This window comes from Styela clava, chromosome 9, assembly GCF_964204865.1.
Source record: "Styela clava chromosome 9, kaStyClav1.hap1.2, whole genome shotgun sequence".
Taxonomy (NCBI): Eukaryota; Metazoa; Chordata; class Ascidiacea; order Stolidobranchia; family Styelidae; genus Styela; species Styela clava.
In genome coordinates this window covers 11,939,038-11,959,403 of record NC_135258.1, presented here as the reverse complement: position 1 = coordinate 11,959,403, position 20,366 = coordinate 11,939,038, and the positions used below count along the sequence as shown (strand labels likewise).

The following is a 20,366-nucleotide window of genomic DNA, read 5'->3' as shown; positions in this document are numbered from 1 at the left end:
TAAATGGTTGAGCACGGGCGATTTATCATTTGTCTGGATCGGTAAGTTACGGCTGTACGGTATGGGGCAGGCGCAAAGAGTGTTTCAGTAGTCTATATTCTACGAGACTATCCGTATCTCCCATTCTTTCATGAGTGATTGCATGGCTACCGGTACGGTCAGACGCAAAGCGACTATAACCGACTACCGGTATTTGGTAAGACGGTACGGTACCGGCATCGCGAGTGTTCAGACAACTGAGTAGTTAAGCAGCATTCTCCAATTAAATTACCTTCTACACGTAAAAACAAATTTTCCGAATTTTCGTATTTAATTCTATATTCTCTTATCATTATTATAAATATATTACTTCTTGTTGAACTTGTAGCATGGAGAATTTATAGAACATTTTCATATTGAATATTGCTCAAGAAAATCAGTAGTGAGTTGGAAACCCAGGGAACACATTTGTGCGCGTAGGATTATGCCTGACAACGTTGGTCCCAAGCAGAAGCAAATTTTCTAAAAATAAAAACACCTGACAACGATGGGCCACGAGGCGGACCATCGTTGTCAACCTTTTTATTTTCTTTTTATCCAATTTTTCTTTTTAATTTTTTGTCGTCATCGTTGTCAACTTTTTATTCAATTTTTTTTTTTTTTTCGTTTTCATTTTTAATTTTTTTTTTTTTTCTAATTTTAATTTTTTTTTCTTTTTATTTTCAAATATTTTTATGTTTTTTCACAACTATATCTTTATTTTCGGTTTTTTATTTTCAATTTTACGCGTGACAACGATGGGCCACCATACACAGTGTAATAACTTGAGACATCTATTTTGGTTGAGCCAGGCTACGATTTGAAAAAATTGCTGTCGTCAAACGAATAATATTGTTGAAATAATGGAATAGATGTTATGTGCAATTTTTTTTTTTAATTAGCAATTTAATTTTGCGACAAGAAAAGCACCACATGCCGTTTAGTAATCGTGCATATCCTTGGATTGCCAGGTTTTTTGAAATTTGTTTTTTACAAAATTTGGGTCGCTTAAAAAAAGGTTGGGAATCTCTGGGCTAGACTACTCTTTCACAATATGAGTTGAGAATCTAGCGCAAACACAACTGAAATTATCCTTAACAATAACAAGTTAGACGGTAATCCATGCTGAGATATTTATTATACACGAACAAAAAAAACGCAAACAATATGCATCTCATACAATATAATGTTGCTTTTATGCTAAAGAATGATACCTTGTATATATATGTGGACAAGCTGACTGGAAAATTTACAGAAAACTTGTACAACCATGAATTTGCAAAGCCAACAAAAAGTACTGATGAATAGCTAAGCCCTATCTATTCCTACCTATAAGTTATCCGATATCCGATGTGCCAAAAATAAATGACGACTAAAATAAAAAATGATATGATCGAGCAATGATAAAGAATTCTCCAATTCCAATATCAATTTTTTGAATAACAACTTGTGTATATGACCAACAATAGCAGATAAAAAATGTTTCAATACACATAAATGTGAGAATAATATACAGTGTTGAAATGTTGAATATTATATAAAACCCAGGTATAATCATTAACAATTGGTTGCAATCTAGTAGAAATCATACAGAGTCCATATATCCAGAAAAGAGACACAAGTACACCATAGGATTTATATCCCTAAGACAATAATAAAAACATTGCGTTTCCCATTAACTTCAGATTGAGCATGCAGCTGTAGAACAGCACTGGCACATGAGATTGACTGAATGATTAGAAATTACTGCATTAACCAAGTGAAGCAGCTAAGAGAGAGAGAGAGGCAGGAAATACCAAAACAAAAGAGCAATAGGATTAAAGAATTAACATGACTGATATGACAAACAAGCAATGCTCAAACAAGCAAAGTAAGCATGACTAATTTGGATTGTTGAAGCATTACAAACTTCAATGCATTACATATGAGCCATTGTTCAAGAAAAATATCAATTGGATTCAATATCATTAACGGATTGAGAATATCCATTTGAGAAGAGATCGATTAAACATTAACGGCATCAGTGATATTGGATGTGCTATCAAGCATAAAATGGATTTTGAGTGTCAACTTTGCAGCAATATTTAGCAAAATGAGGTCCCATATGTGTTTAAAAACCCCTAACTAGAGTCTTGGTACTTTTTTGAAAATAAGAATTGATAACATTAAATGAGCATTCTCTACTTGAAAAAGCAATCATTTTCAATGAAACTATAAGGAGTTCTTAAAACCTTATGCAAATTATAAAAGAAAGGCAACAATGTGTATTTTGCAATACCTGTGAAGTTTCGATTACATAATATTTTAATTGAAACATGCTATTTGCCTAAAACTCCTGTCCAAGTACAACTCACGAGACTATTATTCATTACCTATTTTGGGCCAGGTCTATTCCAAAAGCAAAAAAAAGCCAAAAGAAAACACTGTTTCATCTTAAGCTGTCATATATACAAGTGGGGGGTATTGATGGAAAGGAATAATACAATTAGTGAAAGAAAAAAAGATATAACGAAAGCTAGAAAAAGTAAAAATTCATAAAACACATTTTGTACAATAAGGAGACGGCAAAAGTTTCATAAAATAACAGCATGGATGATGAATCTGAAAAAAAAAACAAGCAGAATTGAAAAGACCACAATATTAAAATTAAAATTTCACTCCAATCATGTCGATAAAATAGGATTTCACATAGTTCTAAAACAAAGCCAAGATGATGCCAAATTAATTTTCCAAATGATGATATATAATCATGTTCAAAAATACACTGACAAAACTTCTATAGAAATAATTTGTTCTATTTAATAAAAAATGCAAAATCCGGAGCAGATTGTGTTTTTTGAGTCATATGAATAAAGGCTTAAATTGTATCAAGACTACCATGTGTAAGCTGAATACAATTTGCATAACATAAACCTAACTAACTACCTGCTGAAATTGGGGGTGGAAACAAGATCTGTCTGAATCTAGTAAACTCCTGAAAAACAAAGAGCATCAATTGAAAAATTTACAAAAAGATAGAGTTACAATGCTGTATTTTACTTTGTTCACTGGCCAAACTGAAAAAATCAATCTCAAAATGCAATTCTGATTTATAAAATAATCAATCTATCGTGAGATTATTCTACGATTTCGTTCAAACAAAATTTTTGGGTATTCATAATTGTAAAATACAAGACTTGATAAATATGTGCAAGCATTTATTTTCCATCACATTTCATTATATTAATAAAATATTGAACCAATGAATAAGTTATACCACAGTAAGCATATTTCTTTTGTAATCTAACGAGTGTAATTACAGTGGTATATAATCAGACAAAACATATCACCCGAATTGTCCTTGTTAGTAAGTGTAGCTAGTGTTTGCTTGGTGCTGAAATTCAAGATTTGAAATTTAAATGTATATAATCCAAATAGCATATTCAATCTCATACCATCACCATGAATATTTATATCATTAAACTCAATGTCAGGAAATTTCAGCAATTGGGCGATCGGAATTTGTTGTACATAACACATACTTCTATATAGCTATAGTCCTGTAACCTGGCTCATGAAAGAGTCTCTCAAATTAACCTAAAATATGAGAATATTTGGTACTCTTGTAGTATGTGAACCAAGATGGCGGACACCGGAACGTAGTATGTGTACCAGATTAGGGTTAGGCCATAATTTCAAGTACAAATACTACGAGAGTCACTTGGCTAGACCCCGAACTCGTAATAGAAATAAAATAAAGAAAATTGGAATAAAATTATGGCCTAACTCTAACATGGTACACATACTACGTTCAGGTGTTCGCCATCTTGGTTCACATACTACGGGAGTACCGAATATTTTATATAAAGCAAAGTCTACTAACCTTTACTCTTAGTCTTCTCGAGTTGCTTAGCTGCACTTGATGGATTGTTAGCAGATGATGATGTTGCACTTGCAGCTGCAGCTGCTTTCTGTTTCAACATTGTCCAATCGAATACATAATCATACTAAAAAAAAAAAATGTGAATATTTTTAAAATTTCCAAATAATACATGATAAAGATCAGAAATGTAAAAAAGATAAATCGCTGTAACTTGGGTGTAATCCATCTATCTGTAACATCTGACAAAATAAAATATTCAAATAAAATAAGCTATGAGACGATGGGCACAGTGGGCAGATCCAATGCCTACCATCTCACCCAGGTTTTAAGAAATTGGGTAGGCACTTTTGAATTGAAAAGATTTCAGTCATTCTATTCCAAACTATAGTAGATCCTCTTACTTAGCAGTGCCTGCTTGTGCAGAGCATTGTTTGGAGAAAAGGCATATAAAGAAGTTGTAAATAAAATACTGTTCATTGTTGAATTTGGTTCATTGTTGGGTCTGACTTAGTCAGGCAAACATTATTCAACTAGAACAGACGAAACATTATAAAAATATATATGTGTTTATGTAGCCTACTATGTGTTGCTGTAAACCAGCTGAACATAAGTAGGTGAAATTATATATTGATCCAACCAATATGAGTTAAAACAATGTTGGGAGCAGTGTTAACTCTAAGCAAATTATGAGTGCGAAAGTGCTTCGCAGTCGAAAAAAAAAGTGCGAAAGTGCTTTTGCCGATTTTCACAAGTTATGTGCCCTAGCCTTTCATATAACCCATTTAAAACGGCATAGATACTCGAAAAAGCGCTCCTCCGGTTAATATTATGAATTAAAGAGAAGCCTTTTCGTTAACCGAGTTCCCTTTAAGCGAATTCATGTTTAATTAAAACAAGCGAATTCATCGGCAACGAAATAACATCTGCTAACACCTGCCGCGGACAAAACTTTCATGCAATGTATCACGGTGTCAGTTGCTTACTCGCCTAAACAGCAAAGACTTTCACATTTGTTACTCCTTCCATCTAACAGACACGAGGCAGGCTGGAAACCATATTAGTTACAGGGTGGATCGTTTGTACAAATCCCGTGCAAAATAATCCCCCAAATATAAATAGCCTAATTAGGGTTAGGTGCGCTGGAAATTCAACTTTTCGATTTATCCCTAAACCTTATCTGATAATTATTAATTTTTGATTTTGAACCACTTTGAAAGTCGCCACCCGCTGTTTTAAAAGATAGGTTAACCTACGTTCCCTCCGAAATATTACGCAGGATACTCCCCTGTTTTAGGAGATAGGTTGACCTACTTTCCTTTCAAACTTTTTTCTCCGAAATATTACACAAGATCACTTTGAAAATCCTCCCGTTTCGTGAGCTAGCGTGACCTAATTCCTCATTTACATTTATATTATACTATTTCAGAGCTTACCCAAAGACAAGTAATTTTTAAATGTCGACATGCCTTGGTTTGCGTGCGAGTTAGTTTAAATCGGGCAGAAAACATCATATATTGGCAAAATGTTCAGTAATGTCATGTACTTTCAACATTCATAAATAGCACTCTTTGTAATGCTGCTGACCTAGTATCAAATATTCGCATCACAACGCCACTTGCGAGGTTTCCATATATTTCAATTACACTAATAGGAACGATGACACCAAAGAGTTTTCTTTTGCGAAGGTACACTAAATATAAGGAGGGTGATTCTTGAGAAAAACATGAATAAAAAAAATAAACGAATGATATGATAGTGGATCCCAAATAATTTTGACAGTGTCTCGAAATACCAATCCATTTGATAAATAATTTTTATTCGACCACATGAACGCTGATATTCTGAAAATTAATGTTGGAAGAGAATTACGCATTCTCAGATATCGGACATCCAGTCGCGATATTCAATCGTTCATATGCACAAATCTCACATTAATAGTAATTGCTACCCAAGTTTGTAAAATTTAGAAACCAACAAACAGAAAATAACTTATCCTAAAACACAATTTAAATTCAGTCGGCAATAAATTCATCGCCAAGACGATGCCATACAAAACAAAAGAGATTTGGTCGCGAGAGTTACGTGAGATGCTGCCGTTGATTTTTAATCAGAATGAAAAATAATTTATAATTAATAAACGGGAGTTACGACGCCCTTTACACATCGTGTGTATTAAACTTCCCTGGTAAGTACTTTGGTAAGTACTAATATTATTGTACTTATACACCTGTTGGGAGTATTTCGGACAATTTCGAATTTAAAATAAATGAAAACCCGACATATAATAAAGACGCAAAAGTAAAATGAACATTTATTGAAAAAGTTATTATTTAAGAAAGACAACATGATCGTACAATTCCGCCAAAACCTCGATGTTCGCAAGTGAGATGATAAATAAATACTCCCCTGTATTCGATCAATTAACTTTCCTGTATTCGATCAATTAACTTTAGCGTATCGTTGTTTTGCCAACAAACAAACAGCCGGGTGCAAAATATTTCAGTCCTGTGATATGCTCACAAATATTCTCGATATTAATATCATACCCTCGCGTATGTACTTTCTATTAGCTCTTTAGTGATCCCTTCCATCCTTGGCCAAGTCATGTTTCGAATATGTGAACATTTTATTCGACCATACATGGCCGGCGGGATGTTAAAATTGTAAACAAGAGAGAGGTAAAATCAATCGCGAATTTCGTTATAACGGCTCGTTTACGAATTGTTGCGCCTGTTATCGTCGAAAATGATTACATTTGTTGTATTTTGAGGCATTTAAGCAGAAATAATTAGGGCATGACATCATCAAAATCGTCAAGTGAGATCTTGAAATTGCAAATTCCGTAAATAAAATTGTGAATTTTACCGAATTCAGCTTTAATGACCGTCGGGGTATTGTTTTGTTGAAAATTATTATTAATGTGAGAGCGCCAAAAACATACAGTCCATACCGATGCGACTGCAATTTATATGGTCGCAATTGGTGTGGTGCGTTTATTAATAGTGTAAAAAAAAATTTAACGAATATCAATTATAACCAAGCCTGTCAGCGTGTTTATTTTCTGTGGGCAGGAATCGTAAAATACCATCTTGAGACAAATTCACTTCTATCATAAAATCTTAATCGTAATATATAGTATCGTATAATAAAATCGTAAAAAAACGCCCCCACACTCGTCCAAACGTGTGTCGAGCTTGAACGACAGGAACAGATTCATCGACGACCTTAATTAGGGAAAATATGTATTTTATTGGGAATGCAAAATAAATGTAACAAAACGCATTTTTTGTGATATAACTTTGTATTTTCGGAAACGGGTTGCCGTGAAAGGAAAAATTTGATCTAAATTAATCGCAAAAATGTTTTATTTTAAATGTAACAAAACACATTTTGCGATATAACCTTGTATTTTCGAAAACGGGTGTCCTGAAAAGTAAAATATGATCTAAATTAATCGCAAAAATGTTTTATTTTAAATGTAACAAAACACATTTTTCGAGATACAACTGTATTCTCGGATACCGGGTGTCATGAAGAGTAAAATATGATCTGAATTAACGGTAAATAATGTTTCATTCCAAATGTATCATAACGCTTAAACTTTGTATTTTCGAAAAGGGGGCGTCACGAAAATTAATAATCTAATGTTTTATCTATCGTCTAACTAACGTCTGGAACACATCATTTTCGGGGACGTCATTTAATTTAAAATAAAGAATGTTTCACGCATTTCAAAACGGAAAATCACCAGTAAGTGGACAGGGATTCAACCCTCCGGATTCAGTATTCTATATCCCCGTGTCAGAACTTTCTGAAGAATAGAACAAAGAACCCGTCAAACCGCCGCGGAAGAATGGGAGTATTTTTTGCACTAATACTTAGGGCATGACAATATCAAAATCGTCAAGAAACTGGTGAATTTGCAAATTCCATAAATAAAATTGTGAATTGCTCGGTAACATTTTAGCTATAATTATCGCCGGGGTATTGTTTTGTTGAAAACACGTTGAAACTTGAGGGAATTAGTTACAATTAGCGCCTGACCTCTATTAGGCTCGAGCACTCGAAAAAAAAAGCACTCGAGCCCAATCTTTTTAGCATTAAGTCGCATACGTAAAATATCCTGTAAAAGAAGTGCTGTTCATTAACGCCATCTCGTCTTATGACCACGCAGAAATGCCTTTATTGCCGAATTATTCAATCACTATTTTAAATCAACATTCAGGATTGGCACAATTTCAAGTTTGCGAAGTTTATCACCATAGAAATACATGACAAAGTTAATTATCGTCTTAATAAATATCTGCATCACGGTATGGACAATAATATTACCATTCCCATAAAATTGGGACGGTAAATTTACAAATCTTGATAGGTAATATTAAAGCCAACGCAAATGTTAATTTGAGTCCTCAATGTCTTCAACAGCTGTTGCCGATGTGAACGAACGGGTAAACCCGAAATATAAAACTTTGATGACCGCCGACCCACAAGAATTCATATTTGTAAAAAGGAGAGGGCGGGAATATAGATTACCCAAAACCTGGATATCGCCGCCAAAACGATCGGTGACAAGAACAATTAGCCATTACAACGGAATTAACCAGTAAAAAGGCTTTATTGCCGATTTTTTAATGTTTCCACCACGTTTATTCGGTACTCCTTAAAAATATTCGATTCAAAAAAATATTGAATTTTGCCCACCTGTCCTCGCATATCAATGAGGAATAGTTGTGTAAATATCGCAAAATTCCAGAAAATGCCACGTCCTTTCAACATTGTGATTACAATAAAGTGGCACTTAATGGTATTTTGTGAATTTGGTGATTTTGCAAATCTGTGACATGCTGCTAAAAGTTTCGTCTGATTTGAAAATCGTGCAGTTTGGTCACAATTCATCCAAAGTGACTATAACACGTTACTAACACTTTTATAGTCATTTTGAATTCATCGATATCATTGATAGTCACGTGACCTTCAAAGAAACGCACTGCCTAGTATTCCAACATCTGGTTTCAAACACCCGGGAGCGTTTTTTGCGGGAGAAGCGGAATCGGTGTGCTTGTATAATAATCATATTATAAACAAGAATTTTGCCGTTAATGCAAAAGCTTTATCTCCTTTGCCTGCATCTCATAGGTTAGAATTCCGATAAATATCGTTATGACATGCAGAATTACAAAAGTACTAGTATGTTACTCATTTGTCAACTTAATACTCGAAAATATTTGTTAACTTTGAATTTTTATTCCATTCAAAATCGGAAAAAAGTGCTTTTTCTCTTCAAAATCGGAAAAAAGTGCTATTTCGCAGTCCCTAAAAAAAGTTGCGAAAGTGTTTCGCAATTTTCGCAAAAAAGTGCGCTAATAGTGAACACTGGTTGGGAGACTCTAAGACTTTGGAACAGCAGAAATATTTCACTGAAATATGATTCACCATGTTGTTTAATACTGTATTGAAAATTAAAAATCAGAAATAGACCAGCTTGTAGATTCAATATCTCAAAATTAGACAATCCTTGACCCGACAGTCGGTTGGCTCGCTTGGCTCGCGACTCAAGATTTTGAGTCTTGCACCCAGCTAATATTAAAAAAATAATTTACCTGGTGATTAAGAGTCCTGAATAGAATACGGAAAAGTTGTCTGAGATACATATAATCTGGTGCTTCCTCAAAACGAAGACCACGACAGTAGTTTAAGTACATAGCAAACTCTGCTGGATATCCCTGAAATGTAGTGCAATGTCAGTAAATAAATGTTACTCATGACTTATGACTATGAGCCAAATCAGTTATTTTTAATTACCGTACAATATTCATTTCAACTATTTTTGATAGCAGTAGGGAAAGTCATATTTGGTAATTTGTTATGAAACATTCAATTAATTCAAATAATAATAAACAAATAGGTTTAATGCAAACACAATGCTAAATGTACTTTGCATACAGCGAACTTAACATTAGCCGCCTTTGGGACCACCAAAACAATTAGATTCAAAGTATGGACTTTATTTCTTAGGATAGTTAAATAAAAGTAATATTAATATTTTTATACATATCAAAACGAATGATAAAAGAGGTATATATCTTGAGCACTTCCCAAAAGTAAGAATATTGCTTCATAACAGCAGCATTAGTTCATGAATTATTTATTCTGTAACACAGTAAGCTTAACATGTTACATGTGTATCACACAATGTTTTTTACGATCCTATAGACTCATTTTTGTTGACAATTCTTTTTAAAGCCTTACTTTGATACTGATAAATTGATGATTGTTAGCATAATTATTCATACACATTGGTGATTCCATTGTGGCAAGGCTTATTTATCTGTGGGCTGTGGCCTTAACTACGGTATTCTTGGCCAAGTTTAAAGGGTGGTTACAGACATTAATGGCAAAAACTTTGACCTTAGGCTTACGCAGTCTTATATATTGAGACAATGTAGCTTCACTTAGGTTATTTTTTTTGAAATAACGAGCTTTGTTCACCAAAATTTTGTGACCTAGTTACCCCTAAAAAGCGATTAGTCATGTCATTAGATTAACTATTATTTCCTGCTTCTTCGCCTTTCTATTCATAACGTTCACGGTAAACGTTTTTCCCCCTATTTCAATGACAGCGTTCCCTTAAATGCTTCATGTCCGACTTGCCTCATGTCCGACTTGCTGTTTGTATAAACATATTTACACAGCTTTTAGTTTTATTAATAGTTCAGCAGCTTCTATCAGTTTTTTTTTCAAATTTAGAAACCGCTTAATGTCTTACTTCGAGCAGGTGTCCATTTAAGTCTACGTGACTTCTAGCAGCGTCGATTCTGCCAGCTATATGAAACTCTTTCAATATCAACCAGGATACATGTGGTATAAACCTTGTACAACTGGCAGATCTTATATTTCTGACTAGTATAAAGTACTATAGCCTCATTTTATAGAACTTGCAAATATAATATATAAGGAAATTCCCAAGACAAAATACATTAAGCTACCCTGCAGAGGACTTCCACTGGAGTAGACATTTTCTTCTCACTGATTTTTTCATATTTTTGTTTCTTTGTTGCAGCTTTGAGACCTTGCCATGGTAGGCTACTTCGGTTGAAATACATCAAAACATATCCAAGTGATTCCATGTCATCACGACGACTGAAAAGAAGGATACACCTTATTACATCCAGAAACCCATATATGGTGGTGGCACAATTATTCAAAATTAGTAAAATATGGGTAAAAAAATGAAACCCAATGGTCCCAGACAAAATATGAAGTAGGTGACCTATTGAAAAACACATTCATCTTTAAATATTAATAATTCGAAAACTTGAAGAGAACTGCGATTTTCTGCAGCATGAAAAAGAAAATATTAGAACCATATCAACAATTTCTCAAAATAGTCCGAAATTCCAGTGCGATCCCATTGAAATGTCACAAACAATTGCGCAATAGGTCAGTCGGGAGGCGCTTACACATTTCATATTTCAATTTAAATAATTTATAAACAAGATGAGTACATATCCCATGACTGACTTTATGATCAGTTTTATTTCACTTGCCATTCCAACCAACAATGAATCACAAAATAGCCTACATATTTAAGAGATATTACACAATGAAGTATTTATAAAATGTCGTACAAATTCATTCAAGCAATCAAATTTATGGGAATCAACGATAAAAACAATTTAATGTTTGCATGGGAAAAAATCTGATAAACCATACATAAAATCAAAGTAATTCCATCTTGATTTAACAAAAAGATTACATACAATAAAGGCCTAAGAATTCGACTGCTAGGTCACAACTTTCAGATTCCTAATTCAAGGAATATGAAGCGATAGAGGTAATTTACTACATTGCAAACACAGCAAAGATACTTTATATCAAGCAATATAAACATGGTATATTGACAAACCGAAATAACGTTGCCTAACATGAGGTAAAACAAACAAGAATTGGGAAAGCATCAAAGAGAGATTCAATGATTACTATTGGATATTCAAACACTAGACATATAAGGATACAAGATGTACCATTTTATAGAGAGTGGGCCAACATGCATTCAACTTTGAATTTCAGAATAGATTTTATGTTATCAAAATTACCACATTTATACAGATGTTTTCTTTCAAACAAAAATAAGCTTGCTCAGAATCAAAATAATATGGTATTCAAAAAAGAGACCCAAAAAAAGAGGGAAATAGTTTTTTCATTTTCATGATTGTATTGAGAAATCTACAATGAACCCTCTCTCAGTGGGTAGCATGTCTAGCATGTACCAAGGTCCATGAACTTATTAAATATTTAAATTGGAGAAATTAACATTTAAAAATCTCATTTTAGTAATACAATCCAGCTATTTTAAACATGTTAAAAATTCAAATTTGCAGGCTGGAGAAATTCTAATAAACAGAAAACATCACTGCAAGCATATCAAAAACATATAAATGAAGTCACATACTGCACCAGACAACTGTTCATTGTCAAAATGGTACTCCCGTAATATGTCAGGGTTAGGCCATAATTTTATTCCTTATTTTAGTTCTATTACGAGTTCGGGGACTGTTTGTGTTAGCCAAGTGAATATACGCCCTGCGCATAGGCTTCTGTCCCTTTACACAACTTGATGTAAAGTAGGCGAACAAAATTAGTTACGTCCATATTGGTACAGATACTTCTGGGACGCCGTCAAAACAGTTCAAGTTTGGATAAGATAACAATTTATTAAAAAAGTTTTTTTTTTATGAAAGATGCAAAATAATAATTTTTTTATTGAAAAACTTCACTTCTAGCACCATAGCAACCCCAAAGGCTATCTATTTTTGAGTCAAATATCAAATTTAAAAGTTTAAATAAATTTCTGTTTATTGACATTCTCACCTCTGTTCAATGCCAAGATGAGCATTAATACTTGCATATCTTGCAGTTCCAGTCAAATTTTTATCTTCTCGATAGGGGATATGTTGTCTCGAACGGTTGTCCCGGAATTTTTTGGCCAGGCCAAAGTCAATGATAAAAAGCTGCAAATAGATTACATCATTTCAACGAGGGAAAAAAGTAAATTTATAAAATTTGCATAAAAAAATTTGATTATATTATTAACACGAAGAAACTTTCATTGTAATTCATTGTAGAATATAATCTTTCTGTAATATTATAGTAAATATGAGAATAAGAAATATTTTCAAAACTGGAATATGAATTTAAATCAAATTGGCCACAATTTTCATTATGAAATCTGCACAAACCAATATATTTAAAATATTATGGAGATGGATGTTAAAGGAGAATATTGGTAATCTGGAATCATAAATTTTAATGTAGGTAAGTGAAACAAAATCTATACTTTCATCACACAGTCTGTTATAGTTTAATAAAATGACATCCAAAAATGAAAATAATAGGACTAACAAAATCAAATAGCGATACATTGAATATTCAATGTACTCGAAAATTCACATCCTAAAATTGATCAAAAATCATCAACAACAGCTAAATAGACCAGTTTACATATCCACAGAACTCAATTAGCGAGGAGCAGACTGACTACAGTGAAAGTGTTATTAGTGGTGAGGTCAGAGGTAATATTCCGGTCATAGGCGACATTAACACTTAGGATATTGTGTGTTGAGTGCCGTACAAATCTGGATAATTGCTGGCGATATCCTGTCATTTAATTATCGCCTAAAGGCATTAACAGGATTAACAGCAAAGTTGATTAATAATAAAATCTACTTTATTATTTTTTATTACAAATTTAGGCTGTAAAGATGCTGTAAACTTTCCAGGAAATATAATCAAAAAAATATCATTCAATACAATTTTTTTCATCACCAAATCATCACCAAATATTAAATTAAACACCAAAAAAAAATCATATTAATATAATCTCCATCCAATACAGCATCGTTCCTATGCACATAGAGGGAGTAACAAAAAGATTCAAAATAGGAAAAGGGAGAAATATATTAAAAAAGGTTGGAATCCACAATAATACAGTGTTTATAGTATTATTACAGGCATCGTATTATTAGAAAAATTTAAAGATTCATTAAAGGTTTTACAACCAATTATTGAAACATTATACTGGAAACATAAGGAACAAGACGGCAATAAACTCGAATATACCAGCACAGTAACCAGCCATAGATAGCTTGTTCAGTATGAAATTCGGAAATCAGGGTTTCGAGTGAAAATCTTTAATCAATTTACTGCAGTTATTTCATTGTTTATTGTATGCAAATTTCTTCATACACTGCTTACTTTAACCTACTTTCTTTTATTTTAATATATGTTCAATATTTCATATTCGAAAATAATAATTTCGAATGTATTTGAAATAGTGAATTATTTGGTATGTGGAGCCATGTGGAGGCGAAATTTGAAATCCATTGAAAAATATGTGTGCAGGTCAACATTTTTATCAAAACCATCAATATTTGAGGTAAAGCAACGGGGCCGGTAATGTAGAAAAAAAATGGAAAAATATTTGTTGTGACTGTAACTTGTGAGTAAATTATAACATATGGCCGTTTACTTCACACATTCATTTTTAACTACTTGAAATCTGTAAGAGATTAGTTCGGTAGATGAAAAGAAAATGAGTTTACATATATTTTCCTTCTTTAAAAATTTTTGACTGACTACTTTTAGTTATCGATTTAATTTATCAACATCATGAAATTTGTACTCGGTCATGGAATAATCCACAGGAATTTTTCACTTTGGACCAATAAATCCAGGTGGGAAAATAGGACACACGTTTTACTCCCGACAAAGATATTTGGAATGAATAACTCAAACCAATAATTTTTGACCAAATTATAGTCAAAAACAGTAAAAAAAAGTATGATGAAGCAAATTAGCCCGAGGCACTGTAAATATTATTATATAAATATACCAATAAATTAAGGCGGCAAAAACTAGTTATCAAACGGGTGAGTATGGCATTTAATTAACTCAATTAGAATGAATGAAAAGTAGACTACATTGGCTAAAAATATATACTGGTATTAATATTGAGAAAGTCCAGAAAGGAAAAAATTTATTGATTTCATTTCCTTTAAAAAATTGGAGTACTCCTTAGAAGCGGCTCAAAGTGGTTCACATATGAAATTTCTAAACCTTTCTATTCAACTCACACAATAAACAGAATTCCCGCCATGGACACAAAATCATGCTATTTTTTACAATTAAAATTAGTAATTGTGTAGTACTACAAATATGAGGCACAAAAAGTCAAGTGAATTCTATTGCAGGAATGGGTATTTCAAAATATTTCAGTGAACGAGCATAAATTACATAAACTAGAAGAGCAAAATGGAGGAAATACCCTGACTAAAGCCCAATATGTCATTACGTTAAGTCAAAACCAATTTTATATTGAAAAGATTTCACAATACTGACCAAACTTTAGTAATGATTAGGTTTAAAACTTTGATCCACTCTTTTATATGTGTATTATATACTACCTTCACATTCAAGCATGGCCCATCGATAATGTTATCAAATTCCTTGACACCATGCATGAAACATGTTGATAGTAGTATAAAGTTCAAGTTCAATAATGATAAATACCATTGAAGAAATACAAATATTTACACAATGTTTATTGTCCACAAGTCTAGTCAAGATAAATACTATGATCACCTTGTTACAATGTCGTCCAATTCCCATCAAGAAATTATCTGGTTTGATGTCTCTGTGAATGAAATTCTTGTTGTGAACATATTCAATTCGACTGATCATCTGAAATAAAAAATGGATTTGAAGTTAGCATATAGCAATTTACCATTGTACAATTTTGAAGCATTTTCGGATGAAAATAAATCTTATATACCAGGGATGTACAAAATAAAAGCCGAGAAAGGCTCACCACAAGCAGCCATGGCTGAGTAAGAAGCTATCAAACTGACACAAAATAATCAGATTTAACATTTTGAATTCCCGAGTTTTTGGGAATAATCTAAAATAGTTTCATTTTCAAAAATTATCAATTTAAGCAAATAAAGCTTCACAGTATCCCCGAAAGATTTTCATATGATTTTTGAAAACTATAAAAAAAAATAAAGAATTCATCGAATCATTGTTAATTTCTCTGTAATTTCAAATTCAAACACATTAAACCTCCACATCTGGAGCTCTGTTGAGCGTGACACAATTTGGAATATGTTTGAAATTCCATATTAAAAAATATAGTTCAGAATAGCAGATTATTCCGTTTGGCCATCCCTTGCATATACAGATACAAGCAGAAGATTTAATTTTATGTTTCCAATTTGCAAAGAATATTGACAAGTTTTGCATCAAAATTTGTATCAAATATTGCCAGCAAACTATAGCAAGCAAATAGTAGTGAACAGAATATACAGAAATAATTTTCTTATTTATGATGACAAAAAAAATTGATCAGATTCAAAAATTTACAAAAAGAGTGGAGAAAAATCATCAAATCAGTTCAAATATTTATTACGCATTAATAAATCGATCAATATGTATATTGATGGCACATTTATGAATGGCCATACCAATGATGGGAAAAAGTACAGTACGAATGCATAAAAAGTATAGAATAGGGAAATATTCAAGCAATTGTCTCTTTTATTTTCAAAGGATGGTGCAATGTGCAGGTCAGGCCATACCAATGAGTCATAAATATAAGTCTAACAAAGAAAACCGCCAACTTATGATAATCATTAATCAACATACCGTCCCATGGACATCATCAACATGGAAAAATGATTCTTATCTACGGTAATTAAATTAATTAATTTAAGAATTGGTGGTAATTTGCGGCAAAGTTCAAAACAGGAAATATTTGTTAGTTCTATTAATCTATCAATAAATTTTTCACATCAGAATTTATCTCAATAGATTCATCATATTAAAAAAATCGACACACTACTTGTTTTGAGGGAACAAAACAACAGCATGAATTGATTCATTTTTACCTGGTCAGCGAGCATTAAAACAGTCTTCATTGTGAATCTCCTTGAGCAAAAATTGAACAAATCTTCAAGACTTGGACCAAGTAAATCCATAACCAGAACATTGTAATCTTTTTCATGCCCATACCACCTAAAAATACAAAAATATTGACTTCGGAAGGATAAGATATTTTTACACTAATAGACTAAGGATTCTTTCCAACTTTGGAATTGATACATTGAATTGGATTTGAGTTGTTGTTGTAACCCCAGTGGTAGAGCATCTGATTCTCAAAATGCACCAACCAACCGTATTTTGTCAGTACTATTCTATTTGTTCCAAAGCACAATAGTAGTTATTTAGTTGTACTAAAATGCTACCTGGTTTGGTTGACAATAGTACACGTATATTTCCATTCTTAAAACAGCCAGGAAAGACCAGTTATATCAATGTTATTCATGTATAATCATGTGCCTAAATCCCACTTAAGAGAGTATGTTATCATATTTTTTCACTTGAATTCTTTTCCAAAAGTAAAATTGCCAATGTAGTACTTCTATGTCTCAAGTTTTAAACAACATTTGAGGTTTTGGCAACTTTTCTTGTGTATTTGTCTGATTTATTGTAATTTTTTGTACCATAGTAGGTTACAAAATACATATATCTAATCCTATCAGTTTGACAACCAAGGAAAATTGTACCTGATGTGTGGTATGCCTACTCCACCAGCCAAAATTTTATAGAGTTTACTTTCATAAAGAAGTTGTGGGTGTCTTGCTTTCTGTGATTCTAACTTAACAGCAACTTCCTGCATAAAAAGTAAAATAATGTAAAGTTACCTTGTTTTTTATAGTTATCAAAGGTTAGGTACGCCTGAAATGACCTGAAAAACTATTCCAATTGTATGTAATTGTATATTTTAAATTGAATTATTTTGAAGTATAAAAAATAAACATTTGGCATTACGAACATCACTAATTTTGAATGTATCAAAATATTCAATCAGTACTGGACATCTCTGTTTTAAATTAATTGATATGCAGGATATAGACAAAAATGTATACATCTTAATTTTTTTCCAAAAAAAATCACAAAGAAATATAAATAAAATTTGGGAAAATCGAAATTTTTCTATACAGCAGCTAATTGTGGATATTCAATAGCAAAATTTTTTTAGAGAAAAAATGATTCGATCAGTTAAGTTATATATAACCAAGTATTTTATTCCCCAAGCTCAAAGATAAAAATAACAAAGTCTGATTGACATGACAGAAATCATTTTAGTACTAATACACAGTAACGATGTAGTCTATTTCAAGTATAATCCTCTCAGTCAAAAGGGCTTCATACAATTATCAGAGGATTATTTCTTACACAAAGGCTAACTTCAAAAAAGAAATAAAATGATCACGATGATATTCTATTGTTCAAATCCAACAATGGCGCCAGAATACTATTTATACATTGAGGCTATTAAATTCGTAAAAAAATGTTGATAGTAACAATTCTTCAGTCCAGAGATGTCAATATTTATGCAGTTTGATATTATATAAAATATTCCTATGGGTTGTTTAATCACATATAGGCAATAAATAAAAAACCAAATAATTTGATAATGTTATCATTATCATGATACTGTGATAAAACAAAAATTTGTGTGAATAATAAAATGTGATTGGTCAAAATATAGTGCATATTTGATCTGTGAATTGAAGAAAAGATTTCCTATTCATTGACCATTCAAAAAACAATATTCCACTATAACTGTATGACTGTGTCTGTGGGCAAATAAAAATTGCAACTTTTGACTTGTAAACAATACTAAATTCTAGTATACATTGTTAAAAATATCCAAGATGATATTTGCGATAGATAGGCTATTACAATTAAAACAGTTTGTTGTTAATGCGAAAATATCTTATGGTATGGACATTTTCTTAGTAAACATAATCAGTTCCAGTTAAGTATTTAAGTTATTTCTTTATAATTATTATTCAACAGAGGAATAAAAATAAATGATTTGCTCTTCCGCGAACTCTAGTGATAAATCCATTCAGATACATTACTGAGAAATCATTAAATTAAAATGAACTTTTAGAATAATAAATAAAATGCTAAAAAAATAGGAATCTAAGTGAATGCATTTTTGAAGACAAGAAATTATATTGAGGGTGATTTTAAAGTAATAAAAATGTTCTGCAACGATAGAATATACCATAATAAGAATATGACATAACATTTACTATAACAAAATGATATCGCTTATCACAACGTTTGAGACTTTAATTAATGCTCTACAATTCCTCAATCTCATTGGGAAAATTCCTGTAGCCACATTCTAGGAAAGCCTAATGCTATTATATTGTTCTTATTAATAAATCAAACAACGGAACAGGAAATTCATTCTCACATAATACATAATATGATAATGCATGTTATAAATATGCAGTAGTACTACTAAATGTAATATTAGCATGTAAACAATAATTTCACCGAAAGTGAAGTAAATAAATCAGAATATTGTCTGTAAATAAATGATTCTCCATTCTCGGTTCAAATGTGAAGGCAGTAAGTAGCCCATACCTTAAATTTCAAAAAAACACTAAACGTAGAATTATACAGTGTGATCAAAAAAAAATGAACCCAGGTAATAAGGAACATGTTTTAGAAAACAATAATTTTGTGCAATACCCCTAAATTACTGAAGCTTTCGAGTACAATCATAGATAGACAAAAAGGTCAATTGTTGAATAAATTTTTCCATTTTTGCAGGAGTAATTAAAAACTGATTGAACAAAAGTATTTCAAGTAAAATAATATGAGTAAATACAAATATTACCTCTCCATTTGTAACATTGATGCCTAAATAAATATCCCCGAAGGATCCACTTCCAATCTTCCTAACCAATCTGTATTTACCGCCAACAATAAACTCCGATTTCGAACTGGAAGAGCTGGCCATGATGATACTGTTTACTCAATCTTGATCCAGCATTTAAGTAAGTGGATGAATTTACAAAATGGGTGAAAACTTTCACGTGACTACTGGTTTATAAACCAGTGCAGGCCAACTTTACTTAGCTAAATAAACTATGCTGATAGGTGATTCTGTAAATTTAACATCAAAATATTGAAAGTAGAATAATAAAAAGAATATTGAATATTCACAAATTGGTACACTGACTACTAACTTGGACGATTTATAATAAATATCTTATACCTGGATCTTCTGGGCAATTTATTATACTTAAAAAATTAATCTTGTTCAAATTATCAACTTGAAAAAACTTTGCTTATAAGGATTCCAGAAAACCTATCTATGGCAGGCAAAGCTGAAGTCTTCCAATTCCATGCAGGTTAATAGTGAACAAGGAAATTACACATCAGCAATGTTTATTCTACTATTGTACAAATCTGCAGGTTAATCTTATATAATTTTTAAATTAAGATCTGTATGAAGCTACTGATGCATTCAAGTAAAGCTCTTGGCGCTTTCTCGTGAAGCTCTTATCGAGGGTCAAAACAAGGTTTATTAAAAGGATGAGGAGCTTTTTACCACTACTAT

At 32.0% G+C, this 20,366-nt stretch overlaps 1 protein-coding gene across 2 annotated transcripts; it reads right to left on the bottom strand.

Moving 5' to 3' along the window:
- Window positions 1-1,137: 1,137 nt before the first annotated feature.
- On the bottom strand, window positions 1,138-19,908 carry LOC120338856 (casein kinase I). 2 transcript variants are annotated; one of them, XR_005569147.2, is made up of 11 exons: window positions 19,641-19,908; window positions 17,503-17,609; window positions 16,825-16,951; window positions 15,524-15,622; window positions 12,755-12,894; window positions 10,870-11,023; window positions 9,484-9,606; window positions 3,881-4,004; window positions 3,348-3,391; window positions 2,944-2,992; window positions 1,138-2,619 (listed from the first exon to the last, which is right to left on the bottom strand). XR_005569147.2 is itself a non-coding variant. In XM_039406831.2 (10 exons), exons 1-9 carry the CDS (start codon window positions 19,761-19,763, stop codon window positions 2,982-2,984), a joined length of 1,008 nt encoding a protein of 335 aa, XP_039262765.1. In that variant the 5' UTR covers window positions 19,764-19,908; the 3' UTR covers window positions 1,138-2,619; window positions 2,944-2,981. The 2 variants fall into 2 exon arrangements, 1 of the variants encoding a protein (XP_039262765.1); XM_039406831.2 differs by lacking the exon at window positions 3,348-3,391.
- Window positions 19,909-20,366: the final 458 nt, after the last annotated feature.